This window comes from Narcine bancroftii, chromosome 5, assembly GCF_036971445.1.
Source record: "Narcine bancroftii isolate sNarBan1 chromosome 5, sNarBan1.hap1, whole genome shotgun sequence".
In the NCBI taxonomy this organism is placed as follows: Eukaryota; Metazoa; Chordata; class Chondrichthyes; order Torpediniformes; family Narcinidae; genus Narcine; species Narcine bancroftii.
In genome coordinates this window covers 189,186,883-189,203,493 of record NC_091473.1, presented here as the reverse complement: position 1 = coordinate 189,203,493, position 16,611 = coordinate 189,186,883, and the positions used below count along the sequence as shown (strand labels likewise).

Sequence of the window (16,611 nt, the reverse complement as noted above, 5' to 3'; positions counted from 1 at the left end):
CCACAGATTGTGATCGTCACTGAACCATCGAACTGAACCACGGGGATGTAGGCCAAAAACATCGCCGAGAAAGAACATGCACAGAAGGAGAGTAGGATAGGATGACGAACGAGAGTGGGATCCGACAATACAGGAGAGTTGGTTCAGACCGTCCTGGAAAGAGGGATCCGATCATGGAGGGAGATGGGAACCGGTGTTTCAGGAGGCTTGGCATCGGAACAGACAGGAAATCGGAGAGGACTATGAGAGACAAGGGACATAATGGGATCAGACCACCTAAGGGAGAGTCGGTTCAGACAATATAAGCCACGGGATCGGACCCCGACAAGGGAGCCTGATCGCACCATTACAGACGAGCAGATTCAGAATATATGTGATCGTGGGATCATTTCGTAGGGGAGACTTTGAGATCAGACCACGCAGAACAAATTCAAGTTCAAATGTATTGTAATTCAACTGGATTAAACAGTGGTTTCGCGGACAATGGTGCACGCACACACACACACACACACAATCATCGCAGATAAACATAACGACACCACACATATATATACACAGATGCACAATACAGTACCCCCCACACACAGTCTTACAAATACAATCATACAGTTGCTCACACTCACAGACACACATACCCTCACACACAAACACACATGCAGGAATGTGTTTGTGTGTCTGTGTGTGTGTCTATGTGTTTGTGTGTGTGTGTGTGTGTGTGTGTGTGTGATTTTGTGTGTGTGTATGCGTGCGCGCCAGACGGTGTAACTCAGTTCAGCTTTGGGGTGCATACCAAAGATAGGAAACACATTGACAATTATGGAGTGAGGGGACGAGGGGTACAAGGGAGATGTGTGGGGATGAACGGATGACACTGGAGCAGACTGCAATTTTTTTCTTCCCATTCTTTGCTTAGTCTTACAGTTATGCCAAATCAAGATCGTAGGGCGGTTTAACTTTTTATTGTGGGTCTGGATACAGCTTCCAGGAAGCTGGAGTGCGGCTCCCAGTTACAGAAGAACAAAGCGTGGGAATTTGCAATGTATCTTACTCAACGTTTGGCAGGACAATTTCTGCGCGGATATCATGGTGACAGTTCTATTGAGAATGGAACATTGGCCTTCATAAATTAAAGTATTGAGTGCAGGGAAAATCGTATCGGTGAGGCCAAATTTAGAGTACTGTGTGCAGTTTTAGTCACCTAACTCCGGGAATGATGTCAATAAGATTGAAAGAGGGCAGAGAAGATTTACTAGGATGTTGTCCGGACTTCAGGAAGGGGGTTAAGATTAAACAGTTTAGGACTTTATTCCTTGGAGCGTAGAAGAACGAGGGGAGACTTGAAAACGGTAACAAAACTATGAGGGGGATAGACACTTCTGCTCTTTCCACCGAAGGGAAGTGAGATACCAACCAGAGGTCATGGGTTAAGAGTGAACGGGGGAACGTTTATGGGGAACGTTTCATACAGACGGTGGTGAGTGTGTGGAGTGACCTGCCGGCTGAATCGTAAAACATACAGGACTACAATTTTAATTTTGGAGCCATGATGTGACAGATGGATTAAAGGCTTCATCATATTAGGTCAAGATGTTTAGTTTCTTCTGGAAATACATTTGTAAACATTGCTGGAAAGTTACCAATCATTACTGTGGAGGAATACAATTCTTCTAACAAAGCGGGCTGAACTTTAACATTTAAGAACAATTGAGTCAGGGACATGGATGGGAGGGGTATGGAGAGCTTTGGACTGGGTGCAGATCAGTGGGATGAATAATAATTCGGCATTGACTGGAAGGGTCGATGGACTGTAATGTTCGATGTTTCTACGGGGCCCATTTCATACAGACGACAGAGCACATATCTGTGTCAGTGCAGAGTGCGGTGGAGTTAAGCCCGGGCCAGCTTGTCGAGGCAACATCAGGGTAGGATTGAATGGACGTGACGGGAGCCGCTTCTCATCATCGACTGACGAATCTCACAATTGCATCGAGGGGATATTTCACCGCCCTCTTCACTTCGGCCCTGTATTTCGTCTGGGTCACGGCGTAAATGCCCGTGTTCGTGCAACAGCTGAGAAGTTGCAACATGAACCCAATCTGCTCCACAAAGATATTGACGTCCACCGTCACCAGCCCCAACGTGGAAATTCGGTAGCAGACGGCGTAGATGATAAAGAGCGACCACAGAAGGATGAAATTCCCCGAGATGACCAGCAGTAAGATGATGGATTTCCTTCGGTTCTCCATCTCCGGGTCCCTGGTGGTCTGCCCGCACGCGCCACGGCCCTGACCCCGGAGTCTCCAGCGCGCTCTGCTGGCGGCGACTATATGCCTGACGCTGAACGCGTTGAAGAGCAGAATCAGAACGAAGGGGATTCCCGGTGTGAGGATGTAGTGGGAGAATTCAACTGCTGCCCAGACCCGGGAGGTACGAACACTGCCAGCCACCCCGCAAAACCACGGGAGGTTCGTCAGCAAGTATCGCCCCGTCAACATGAAGTACCAGAAAACGTTCTTGCAGCAACTGAGCGCTGCCACGGTCCACAAAACCATCGCCGCCGTTCTCTCTGTGCAATATTTGATCTTGAAATCGAGACAACAAATGGAGACGAAGCGGTCGAAGGTGAAAGTGACGGTGAACCAGACGGAGCAGTCGGTGGCCGCGAACAGGAGGGCGGCGTGGACTTTACACACGGGGAAAGACTGCACGAAGCTGAACTCCTGCCAGTAAACAATGGGGATGTGCCTCAGCATCAGGTCCAGGATGACAAGCATCAGGTCCGCCGCCGCCATCGCCACCAGGTAGCGGGTCACACACGTGGACAGGCCGCACTTGCCCCGCGACAGGATGGCGATTGTCATCAGGTTAACTGCAAAGGGATGGGATTAGAAGTTCAACGTTCACATTTATTGTCAGAGTATGGGAATAACATAATATACAACCCCGGGATTCTCTACCCCAGGCTGCATTTCTACTTGTTGCCAGTGGAAAAATCTGTAGTCAAGACAAGATACCAATACAAAAGAAAGAAATGAAAATTAAGAAATGTAAACGAACTGTGCAATACGGGGAAATATTCACACTGAACAACGAATATTTTGCTTCTGGAACACTTTTGGTTGAATGTAATGGATGTTGGGACGCGGATCATGAACATCACCTTTACATTTTCGATAGAAAATATAACCTATTTTCGCGTTTTCCCGTCGTATTTATGTCGCCTCAAGCGCACAAAACCATCCAGTGCCCACGTGCCATGAAACATTCATTTCCCGCACTCGCACTTGGACGTTTCTTCCCCCTAGATCTTGTTGGACACGTTGAAAGGTTTCACCGGTACATTGGGAACGTAAATCTACCAATGCCGACCGAGAGGCATCAGATGCTGAGTACAAATGAAAATCTGCGGCAAAACATTTTTAGGTCCGTTGAACTAACGCAATGTATCAGCTTCGTTATGCGGTTAAAAAAGCTAAATTCAATCAAAGTTAATTTAATTGTTCTTTTTCCCAACTTCCAGCCTGATTCGGCCAATCTGCAATTATCTTTGTGTTCAGTTTGAAGTTGTCTCTCATCAACCCCTATTTTGTTTTTTTCTGGAACCAAACCTTTTGGAGAAAAAAAATTGTCGTCTGTGTAATGTTGGCAGAGGCCAGCATGGTTGTGTTAGTTGTTATTGCAACGCCTTTACAGCACCAGCGAATGATACCAGACTGGGTTCGAATCTCACGCTCTCTGGAAGGAGTTTGTACATTCTCCCTGTGTCTCAGTGCGTTTTCTCTGGCAGCTCCAGTTTCCTCCCACCATTCAAAACGTACCAGGTGTGTGGGTTAATGGGGTGTAAATTGGGCGGCACAGACTCTTGGGTCGAAATTACCGTGCTGGTGGAGTCACGTGATGGAGTATAGTGGCCGGTAGGGTAAAACCAGCCATCTCGAGAAAAGAAAAAAAATTAAAGGACAAAGTCCAATAAATACAAAATATAAGAAATACAAGATAAAGTTGTAGAGAAGAGAAAGAAAATGGCACCTAAGAATGAAAAAGTAAAAAAAGGGTTAAAAAAAAGAAAAGATGCCGGAAAAGAAAAAAGGCCTTACCTGCATGAAGGAACAGGGAGCCGTGGTGGAGAAGAGCACCCGATCTCCGAGGTTGGTGACGGTCCAGCGGAGTCGCGACCCCCCAACCGCTGGACTGCCAAAATGGCTCTCTGAGCCAAACAAAAGTGCGCAATCTAAGGTAAAGGAAAACACCGATGGGAGTGGGGGGGGGGGGGTCAGCCGAGGAGCAGGCAACCACTGTATGACCAGCTGAGGGACGCCTGACTCCAGGGCTCTCAACTGGAAGATGAGGAATGTGCAGGAGAGGGAGTGAAGTACCAGGCGAGAAAGAAAGTCAATGGGGTGAACAGCATGAGGAGCAGCAGCAGGAGGCTCAACAGATGAGCAGCTCAGAAGGAGAGGACCAACAGCAAGAGGCCAAGCAAGAAGAGGCCTGACAGAGATATAAGCAGTTCATCAGGAAAAACAGAAGATACACAGACACAAAGAAGAGAAGAAGACACAAACACAGGTACAGACACGGAAGAAGAGGATGAAGAAGAGCAAGATCTTCACAGAGAAATAGAAGGTAAAGCAGGTGGACAAATGTAGATAAAGCTATTTTTGAAGAACAAATGAAAGCATTAAAAGAATGGTTGTCATTAGAATTTAGTGCAATTAAAAGAAAAAATGAAAAGAACAGAAGATAAAGTGCAAAGATTAGAGCTAGTCCTGACAGAAATAGGGAAAAGAGTAGAAAATGTGGAAGAATGAGAAATGGCTGTAGAAATTGAAGTAAATGACTTAAGAGGAAAATTGGAAGAAAGTGATACAAAAATTAAAGAGACACAAGAGTTGTTAGCTCAGAAAATTGATATGTTGGAAAATTATAGTTGGCGAAACAACATAAAAATAGTGGGACTGAAAGAAGATGTAGAAGGCACAGATATGAAGGAATTTATAAAAGAATGGATCCTGAAGGTCCTGGAAATGACAGAAATACAGGAAGAAATGGAAATAGAAAGGGCTCACAGAACATTAGCTACGAAACTAAAGACACATAAAATACCAAGATCCATTTTAGTAAAGTTTTTGAGGAAATATACTGGAGCGGGCAAAGAATAAAATTAGAGGAGACAAGAAACCATTGGAATAGAAGGGTCAAAAAATTTTTTTTTACCCAGACATAAGTTTTGAACTCTTAAAGAAGAGGAAGGGGTTTAATACAGCAAAATCGATCCTATGCTTAAAATATTTATCCCCGGGGAGCAAAACAGACTGATCTCAGATCCGGAGGAAGTCAAGAATTTGCAGAACGTTTGGAGGACAGAAGGAGAGATAAAGAGAGGTAACAAGAATGAAGAATGGCAATAAAATATATATAAAGATGTAAAAACAATGTATAGGTAAAGAACTAAAGGAGGGAAAGAGAAGGAAAGGAAGGAAGTAAGGGGAAAAAAGGGAGAAATTTGTTATATGTTAAAAAAGTGTTTTCTGGGGGGGTGGGGGGGGGAGGGAATAACCATCACTGTGAAATCAGTTGACACTTGCGACTAGGTTCGCAATCCAAATGGAAAGGGGAGTTGTGTTTGCCCGGCAAGGGATAAGGGGCAACTCAGAGAGGTGGGGGGATATTTGGGGCTTAGGGAATATTGGATGTGGGAGTTGCTGAAGTATTTTATGTTTTAAATGTGTTGTCATACATTGAGTTTAAAAAAGGAAAACTGAGAGATGAAAATGGGGAAAAGAGGGATGGTGGTGGTGAGGAATCGGAAATGAGGTGTAAACAGGATATGAGATGGCCATGTTGAACTATATGACTATAAACATTAATGGAATACATAACCAAATTAAAAGGAAGAGGCTATTAAAATTAGTGAAAAAAGAAAACAATAGATATAGCATTTGTGCAGGAAATGCACCTAACTGAAGTGGAACATAACAAATTAAAGAGAGACTGGGTTGGACACATAGCGGCAGCATCATATAATTCAAAAGCCAGAGGTGTAGCAATATTAATTGATAAAAAAAAATAGAAGAGGAAATAATAGATCTATCACGGAGATATGTAATGATAATGTGTCAGATACATTCGGAATTTTGGAATTTGCTCAGTATCTATGCACCTAATGAGGAGGATCAAAGGTTTATGCAAGATATATTTTTGAAGATTGTAGATACACAAGGAAATATATTGATAGGAGGGGATTTTAACCTTAATTTCGATACAATGTTAGATAAAACTGGATGCAAAACAAGCAAAAAGAATAAAGTGGTCAAATTTATGGTTAAATCAATGCAGGAAATGAAACATGGATATATGGAGGAGGCAGCACCCAAGAGAGAAGGAATACTCATATTATTCAAGTAGGCATAAAACATACTCAAGGATATGTTTTTGTTGTCAGCCCATATTCAAGGGAGAGTTAGGAAAATTGAGTATAAAGCTAGATTACTATCTGATCATTCACCCCTGTTATTAGCAATAGAACTGGAGGACATCCCACCAAGAACATATAGATAGAGGTTAAACTCCATGCTACTTAAAAGGCAGGAATGTAGAGAATTTATTGAATGCCAGTTTAAAACATATTTTGTAATAAACACGGAATCAGTGAAAGACAAATTTATATTATGGGATGCAATGAAAGCCTTAATTCTTTGGCTTGGCTTCGCGGACGAAGATTTATGGAGGGGGTAAAAAGTCCACGTCAGCTGCAGGCTCGTTTGTGGCTGACAAGTCCGATGCGGGACAGGCAGACACGATTGCAGCGGTTGCAAGGGAAAATTGGTTGGTTGGGGTTGGGTGTTGGGTTTTTCCTCCTTTGCCTTTTGTCAGTGAGGTGGGCTCTGCGGTCTTCTTCAAAGGAGGTTGCTGCCCGCCAAACTGTGAGGCGCCAAGATGCACGGTTTGAGGCGTTATCAGCCCACTGGCGGTGGTCAATGTGGCAGGCACCAAGAGATTTCTTTAGGCAGTCCTTGTACCTTTTCTTTGGTGCACCTCTGTCACGGTGGCCAGTGGAGAGCTCGCCATATAACACGATCTTGGGAAGGCAATGGTCCTCCATTCTGGAGACGTGACCCATCCAGCGCAGCTGGATCTTCAGCAGCGTGGACTCGATGCTGTCGACCTCTGCCATCTCGAGTACTTCGACGTTAGGGGTGTAAGCGCTCCAATGGATGTTGAGGATGGAGCGGAGACAACGCTGGTGGAAGCGTTCTAGGAGCTGTAGGTGATGCCGGTAGAGGACCCATGATTCGGAGCCAAACAGGAGTGTGGGTATGACAACAGCTCTGTATACGCTTATCTTTGTGAGGTTTTTCAGTTGGTTGTTTTTCCAGACTCTTTTGTGTAGTCTTCCAAAGGCGCTATTTGCCTTGGCGAGTCTGTTGTCTATCTCATTGTCGATCCTTGCAAGGAAGCCTTAATTAGAGGACAGATAATAAGTTATGTAACTAAAATGAAAAAGGACTACAATCAGGAAATAGAGCAGTTGGAAAGGGAAATAGTAAGTACATAAAAGGAACTAGTAAAAAGGGATGATATAACGAAAAAGAGAGAATTGGTGGACAAAAAAATAAAATACGAAACATTACAAATGTACAAGGTGGAGAAGAACATAATGAAAATAAAGCAAAAGTATTACAAACTAGGAGAAATAACACACAAAATATTAGCCTGGGAACTTAAAACAGAACAAGCTAAAAAGAACTGTACTGGCATCAAGAAAAAAGGACAAACAAATTACATCTAACCCAACAGAGATTAATGAGAACTTTAAGGAATTTTATGAACAATTATACCAAACTGAGAACGAGGGGAAAGATGATAAAATAGAAGAGTTTTTAGCTAAAATTGAATTGCCGAAATTGGAAGAAGAGAAACAAAACAAACTGATAAAACCATTTGAAATAGAGGAAGTAAAGGATATATTTAAAAAGCTGCTGAACAATAAAACTCCTGGGGAGGACGGATTCCCAATAGAATTCTATAAAAAATTTAAAGAGGTATTAATTCCTCCTCTCCTGCAAGTAATGAACCAGATAGAAGAAACACAAAACTTTCCAGTTTCATGTAAGACAGCAATAATTAGAGTAATATCAAAGACGGGGAGGATCCATTAACACCAGCATTATATAGACCATTATCTCTACTTAATTCAGATTATAAGATAATAGCGAAATTATTAGCAAACAGATTGGCTGATTGTGTACCCAAAATAGTAAAAGAAGATCTAACTGGATTTATTAAGAAAAGACGAACAGTGGACAATGTCTGTAAACTTATTAATCTAATTCATACAGTTCAAGGAAATAAGAAGCCAACAGTGGTTGTTGCTTTAGACGCAGAAAAAGCCTTTGACAGGGTAGAATGGAATTATTTATTCAAAGTATTACAGAGGTTCAACGTACCAGAAAAATATATTAATTTGATTAAAGCATTGTATAATGGGACATTGGCGAAGGTAACAGTAAATGGATATGTATCGAGCCAATTTAAATTAAGTAGGTCAACTAGACAGGGATGTCCATTATCCCCCTCATTGTTCGCCTTAGCAATAGAACCATTGGCAAAACTGATAAGAATAGAAAATAAAATAAAAGGGATAAAAATAAAGGAGAAGGAGTATAAAATCAGTTTATTTGCAGATGACATCATAGTATACTTAACAGAACCAGAAATATCAATCAAGGAACAATATAAGAAATTGAAGGAATATCGAGAAATATTGGGGTACAAGATCAACACAAATAAAAGTGAAGTGATGCCAATGAGTAACGGGAATAATACAGAATTTAAAAAAGAATTACCATTTAAATGGCAAACACAAGCATTCCAATATCAAGGAATCAGGTTAGATAATAACTTAAGACACCTGTACTAATTAAATGATCAGCCACTAATAAAGAAATTGCAGGAAGACTTAGAACTTTGGAAAGAATTACCGCTAACGTTGATAGGGAAGGTAAATTGCATTAAAGTGAATGTCTTCCCAAGGATACAATACGTATTTCAATCGTTGCCAATTCCCTTAACAGAGAAATTCTTTAATGAACTAAAGAGAATAATAAGGAAACTCTTGTGGAAAGGGGGAAAATCAAGGATAGCATTAGATAAATTAACAGAGAGGTACAACCAAGGTAGTTTCCAGTTACAAAACTTTAAAAATTATTATAGAGCAGGACAATTAAGGTATTTATCAGATTTTTACCAGACAAGGGAAAAACCAGTATGGACTAAGATAGAACTAGATAACATAGGTGAGAAGGTACCGGAACATATACATTATAAGTGGGATGAAAAGCTGGTGCAATATAAAGGCTCACCAGTACTGCATCGTTTACTCAATATATGGAAGGAGATTCACTTAGAAAGGATAAAATGAATGACCAAATACCAAAATTATTATTGACGCAAAATCCGCTAATCCCTTTTACAATAGATAACCTTTCCTTTAGAGAATGGGAGAGAAAAGGAATCAAAATAATAGAAAATTGTTTTTTTGGGAAGTAATTTATTAACATTTGAACAGTTGAAGTACAAATCTGGAATAACTCATGGTACAATGTTTGCATATCATTAACTGAAAGCTTATTTAAAGGATAAATTAGGAAACAGACTGAGATTATCAGAAGGAAGCAACTTTGAATATGTGATTCAGACACAATGATAATTAAAAGATTTATAATGAACATGTAGATTAAGATTCAAGATAAGGAAAATGATGAAATAAACTATAAACACAAACAAAAGTGGGAAAAGGATTTAAACATAAAGATAAAAAATGAAACATGGGAAAAGTTATGTTCTGGAACTATGAAGAATACAATAAACACAAGGTTACACATGATACAGTATAATTGGTTACGAAGGTTATATATCACACCCTAAAATTTAAATAAATGGGATCCAACATTATGAGATAGATGTTTTCGCTGTAAGAACGAAATGGGAACAACAGTACATGCAATTTGGGCATGTGAGAAAGTGAAAATGTTTTGGGAAGATCTAAATCAGATATTAAATAAAATCACAATAAATAACATACCAAAAATTCCAGAGATCTTTCTTCTAAGTAATATAAGAAGTAAAGAATTAGGCCTCAAACTGGATGAAGTGCAAAAAAAGATTTATTATGATAGCCTTAGCAGTAGCAAAAAATGTATAATGTCAACTTGGAAAATGGAAGAGAGCCTGAGAATACAGCAATGGTACATGGGAATGAATAAATGTATTCCATTGGAAAAATAAAAAATAATTAAAAAAATGAAGTCACATTATTTGAACAAATTTGGGAACCGTACATGGAACATAACAGAGAGGGCTTGCCTCAGACCTCCATCCCCTAAAATGATAAGAAGACAAAACGACTTGATCCAGTGTGTAAAAGTAGATGACACATTTTTCTTGTTTATTTTTCATTGTGTGTTGACATTGTTTAATAGTTTTATTGTATTGTATATGTTGAATATTTATTTGTTTTGGAGGGGGGTGGGAAAGGGGGAGGGAGGGTAGGGGGAAAAAAGGGAGAAAATGCCACTGTATATATTTAATGAGAAACGTTTGTATATATTTTGGTTGATATGGTTTGCAGTGTGAAAATATATATATTAAAAAATTACCCTGCTGTATTTCTAAAACTAAGAATCCATAAATGAGTCTCTGGTTAAATTTGCTGTTGAGGAGTCTGTTGGTAGCAGCTGTTCCTGAACCTGGTGGTGCGAGTCATTAAGCTAGCTAAGCTTTAACACTGGGATACACTGGAGACAACAGATGCCGGGATCTGAATGCCGAACACTATTTGCTGGAGAAACGAGCAGGTTTGCAACTTCATCAGCGTGCCAATGTATGAACCATCCCGCTGTAAATGGTGGCGACAGCAAACCCATGACCAAGGTGTCCTGAAGAAGTGAGCCAGAGGGTGGTGAATCTGTTGGATTTGTTGTCACAGCTGGTTGTGAAGGCCAGGATATTGGGTATATTTAAGAAAAAAATTGACAGGTTCTTGATTAGTCAGGCCAACAAAGTTTATGGGGAGAAGCCAGGCAGTGGGGCAGAATGGGAAAATGGATAAGATAATGGCTGGATAGCTTGTTTCTACTTCTATATATTATTGTCTTAAGACGTCAGTGAACAGCCTTAGAAGTAGTAGGATTTGACAGTAGCTGGACAGGAGAAGCCAGAAGTGGTGGATGGTCGCTTCTCAGACTGGAGGCCTGTGCCCCAGGGATCAGTGCCAGGACCATTGTTGTTTGTCATCTATATCAATGATCTGGATGATAATATGGTAAATTGGATCAGGAAGTTTGCAGATGACACTAAGATTGGAGGCGTTGTGGTTTACAAAGCTGGACTAGCTAGAAAATGGGCTGAAAATAGCAGATGGAATTTAAAGCAGACAAAAGTATCAAGTTTTACATTTTGGAAGGACAAACCAAGAAAGGATGAACAGCGCGTATGGGTGGGCACTGGGGAGTGCCATAGAACAGAGGGTCGGGGGAATGCAGACACCCAACTCCCTGAAAGTGCGACATAGGTAGATAGATTTGTAAAGAGAGCTTTTGGTACCTTGACCTTCATAAATCAAAGTATTGAGTGCAGGAGTTGGGATGTCATAGTAAAGATATATAAGACATTGATGGGTAGGTGAGAGATATCAGATGGGAGGGTAGAAACTGAGAAGGGGTGGGGGAGAGTTCAGAGGGGTAGAAAAGTCGCTTCCATTTCTTTGCCCTCTCCCCATCCTTTCTTTATTTTACTCTCCCCCAATTTGTACTCCCTCTCCCTCCCCCACCCCCGTCCTTTTGATGCAGGCGCCTGTCTCATTTTTGAGCCGTCCCTGCCTTTGACTTTTTTATGGATACCGCGTGATCTGCGGAGTTTCTGCAGCCCTTATTGCGTGTAAATTCGCCAGACCCCAGTCTGTGTCCCCAGGCTTTCAGGGACGATCAAGAAGCGCATGCACCCCCACGTCCTTGTTCCCACGGGACTAGGTTTTGTGCCCGACCACCGGCTGGTTCGTACTGTAGTTTACCCATGAACGCGGTCCAAATGAGAGGTTAAAGTGGCCCGGAGTCCAAAGGGTTAATGAGAATCTTTCCAGCAGGTGGGTTTAAATGTCCGAAGATCGTTGGACCAGATGCACAAAAGTCACAAGAGGCAATGACTAAAAGTTATTGTTCCATTTTCTCCGGGAGTGTCCGACCTTGAGGGGGGGGGGGGGGGGACAGGACATTTAATATTTGGGCCGCACATTATTGCAGCGCGCTCTATAATCCGACCATGCAGGACGCGTTGGACAGAGAGACTCACCCGGAACACTAACAGCCGCCAGAAGCGGGTAGTAAACCCTCTGGATGGACCTGAACACCCGTTTGATCCGCAGCACCCGCAGCCAGTGCGCGGTGATCCGGGTCGACTCCATCACTCCCGTGCGTGTTGGCTGAAGGCAGCGCTTGGGCGGTGCGGAGTGACACAGCGCAGCGAGGCCCTTATTTCAACCAGTGGGAATCCCCCCGCGACGCCTTCAATTTGTGATGGGGAGTCGATTTAGTCACCGAACAAACAAAGGGGCCCCGATCCACCTGGAACCGAAACACAAATCAATGGGGAATTTTGTTGTCACTGCGGCAGCCGAGGGAAAACACTCACCGCCTGAACGCGTTTGGCTGTGATTCTATTAGAAGGCACCGGGAATTCATAATTAGTATCCCGGGGGGCTCAGTGTAACCAGTGAGTTACAATCCTGCACTCCATGATAGTACTCCCCCAGTCAGGCTCAAACTTCGATAACTGATCTGCCTTTCCTTGTTTCGTTCTGGCATGGAAACAGGCTCGCGGGCTAAATGTTCCCGTCCCTGCCTTCCATTGACTCATACATTCCTCTAAACTCATCCAATCCATGGATCTGTAGATTTTCCCCCCATAAGCCTTGCAATAATAGCGGCCCTAACCGCTCTGTTCATGAACCACGCTCTGTGTAAAAGCGGTACCCTCAAATTTCTGGTCAATCTCTTCCCCCCCACCCGCCCACCCCAAAACCTATGTCCTCTGGTTAACGATTTTCCTACTCTGGGGCGGAAAACACTCTCTGTGCCCACCCCATCTATTGATCTTGCGTGCCTCAAGGAGGTTAATTCATGTCAAGCTTATTGTCATCTGATCGCACAAGTACATCCCGACGAAACGGCGTTCTCCGGTCCTCGGTGCAAAACATGCAGACACACACCCGGACACAACACTAGTAAAACAATACATATGCAGGACAAGTATTGATAAACACAAATGAATACATACATATTGTTTCATGAATATGAGAGTCCCGGATGGTGAGTGAAGTTCCTGTTCATCATTCCCACTGCCCATGGGGAAGAAGCTGATCCTCAGCCTGGTGGTGCTGGCTCTGATCCTCCTGTATCTCTTCATCGACGGGAGCAGCTGAAAGATGCTGTGTGGGGAGGGTGGAAGGAGTCCTCAATCATTTTTGTTCCCCCCTACAACGCTCCCGGGAGATATGTCAATGGGCGGTGGGAGGGGGGGGGGGATGAAGGAAATTCCACTGATCCTCTCTGCCGCTCTTATGGTCCAGTGGATTGTCCTCTGATCCATTTCTCCGCAGCAACCGTACCGCACTGTGATGCATAAGCCATTAATCTAAAGGAATATACAGGAAAAAAAGTTATACAATAAAATAAAATTATTATACATGGACTCAATACCATAACAGAAAAAAATAATAGCAAACACTTAAACAATTACAACATATGGCTAATTGAAAAATATTTTTTTAAAGTTACTCTTATGCTATACCACAAATTCTAACCCTTTCCTTTATGAAGTTATCTGGTAAGTACATAAATTTCACTACCATTAAAAGAAACCACAAACTTACAAAGCAAGTGGGCTGAAAATATTTCATAAAGTGACCCTATCAATTTAAATCCGCTACAATAGAATAACATCTGATTTTCCCCCCATAGTTAGGCATGCCATCATATCCGATAGCCATTGAATATGTGAAGGAGGGACAGCCTCTTTCCATCTCATCTGTATTGAACGTCTAGCAATAAGGGAGGCAAAAGAGACGACACGGAATTGAGACAGAGATAAAGTCAAATCAGTTGTTTTCGTTGATCTAAAAAAAGGGCAATTAAAGGATTAGGTATCAGGTTCACATTGAGAACTGAAGATAAGGTTCGAAAGATACCTTCCCAAAAAAATGGAAGGAGAGTAACAAGACCAAAACACGTAACAATGTACCTTACACTGGTCACATTCATCCAATAGAAATGTAGAAAAGTAACCTTAAATTGTAAAAGTGAATGATGGGCACATAAAGAAGACAAATTTACCAATTTTAAAATAGAATCCCACGTAGTATCCAAAAATGAAAGTTGAAGATGTTGCTCCCATAAATTTTTAATCTTATCTAGGGAATTATCCCTGGATTTTAATATTAAATCATATAGAGCTGATATCAACTTTCTCAATTCAGTTTAAAACCATGGTGTATTTATAACAAGGTCTTGAGAAAATCTCCACATATAGAGTTAAAAAAAACCCTCCTAATTTGTAGGTATCTAAAAGAATGATGTTATGGAAGTTGAAATTTAAGAGAAAGTTGTTCGGATGAAACTAAATTATTATCAATAAATAAATCTTGAAGAGATTGGATGCCCAACTTGAACCATTTACAAAAAGTAGAATCTTGGACAGAAGGCAGGAGGAAAAAAGAATTAGGTAAAATAAGGCGAATGTGTAGAAATCTGTGATATCCAAAAAAATGTTCTAAATTGAAACCATATAACCATAAAACAATTACACTACAGAAACAGGCCGAATCGGCCCTTCTCGTCCGAACTGATTTAAATGGCTCCACTAGTTCCACCTTCGCGCTCCCTGCCCTTAACCCTCCAACCTCATCATATCCATTTTCGCACCCAACCTCCTCTTAAATGACAAAATTGACCCTGCTGCAACCACCTGTTCTAGAAGGTCATTCCACTCAACCACCCCTCTCTGAGTAAACAAGTTTCCTCTTATTTTACTTCTAAACTTTTCCCCCCTAACCCTTAACTTATGACCCCTCGTTCCAAGCTCCCCAACCCTCAAGGGGAAGAGCCTATTCACATCTACTCCATCTATCCCCCTCATAATTTTAAATACCCCTATCAACATTCTATGCTCCAATGAATAAAGATCCAGTCTACTCATTCTTTCTCCGTATTCTAGATACTGCAACCCAGACAATTTCTTAAAGCATGTTTAACAAGGGTAGGATGGGTTGGGGGTATATAATAACATGTATTATTGATTCCAGATGTTCGATGGATATTTTTCTGTGTTTAGACATTAAAGAACATATGGAAATGTAATTAAAATATTTTTTCAAAAGTATGATTCCCGAGATCTCCGAGCAACTTAGGGGAATTCAGTCATTTCCTGGACTTATCCAGCGAAGTGATTCGCAATTGAGCCAGTGAAAGCAGAGCTGGTTCAAAATCGCCTTTGTAGAATTGAGACGTAACATCTTTGGACTGAATTCGTTCCTTCATGAGCTCCGCGAGGTAATTAATCATCAACGATCTGAATATTCTGTCCACCATATCGCCACAACTTTTACGCCGGGAACCCGGTCTTTAAAATAAAAACGATATGGGCAGAGAATAATTGAGCGAGGCTTGCCACCGGGAGCTAATTTGCGATCTATAAGTTCTGTTGACTTCTCGTCCTGTCGGCAGCAAGTCTTGACCAAACACCTCGCGGAGAAGCTCAGCAAAGACTTTGGGAAAATGGCCAGATTCTGGTTCTACTTTTCATCCGGCAATACTTCAATTGATTCTTCTGCTCCCAGCCTCCAGATCTGCGACTTCCTTCAGTAAAATAACATTAGATCTGCTTAACGCAGTGTTATCTCGTTGCCAGACCTGAAGTTGTGCTTCAATAAATTCAGCTGAAGTTTCCCGATCCTTAAATTTTGGCATCATGGATTTCAATAAAGGTCTGCAAGTCATCCAGTTTATTGGCAACCTGAGCAATATTTTTTATTTATCATTTATAGATTCCTTAACACCCTTCCTTGAGTCTTTAATAGATTCCAGAGTAGTAGAGATCCGTTCCCCAAAGGTGGAGGTTTCTATTTTTTTCCAGCCTTATTAAACTTACTTAAAAAGAATTTTAAGAAGAAACCAAAAGAAAAGGGAAAAAAAAAACTAACCCAGGAAAAGAAATCCAGAAGCTGGAAAAATTATAAGTGTTACGAGCTTTACCCCGATGGGCCGCCCACAGGGAACTTTAAGGCAGAGTGTATAGTTCATGGTTGGAACTTTTAACAGTGTTGAACAAGCCTGGGGTCCAAATCCACATATCTCTCGTTAAGAAACCCTATGTATGTCGGGCTTAACTGGAGTTTCAGGAGTCGTGAGGTAATGTTAAATTGCTGGCGAGTCCACCCTTGTGGTCGCCTCATTGCAGGGAGGACGTGGAGTGTATGGGAAGGGTGCAGAGGCGATTTACCAGGATGTTGCTTGGAGTTAAGTAGAATTCTGTGAGGCAAGGTGAGTAGACCTAGGG

At 41.8% G+C, this 16,611-nt stretch overlaps 1 protein-coding gene across 1 annotated transcript; it reads right to left on the bottom strand.

Annotated features, from left to right (window-relative positions):
• Positions 1 to 1,958: 1,958 nt before the first annotated feature.
• Positions 1,959 to 12,463, bottom strand: LOC138765424 (probable G-protein coupled receptor 139). Its single transcript, XM_069942466.1, has 2 exons — positions 12,352 to 12,463; positions 1,959 to 2,869 (listed from the first exon to the last, which is right to left on the bottom strand). Exons 1-2 carry the CDS (start codon positions 12,461 to 12,463, stop codon positions 1,959 to 1,961), a joined length of 1,023 nt encoding a protein of 340 aa, XP_069798567.1.
• Positions 12,464 to 16,611: the final 4,148 nt, after the last annotated feature.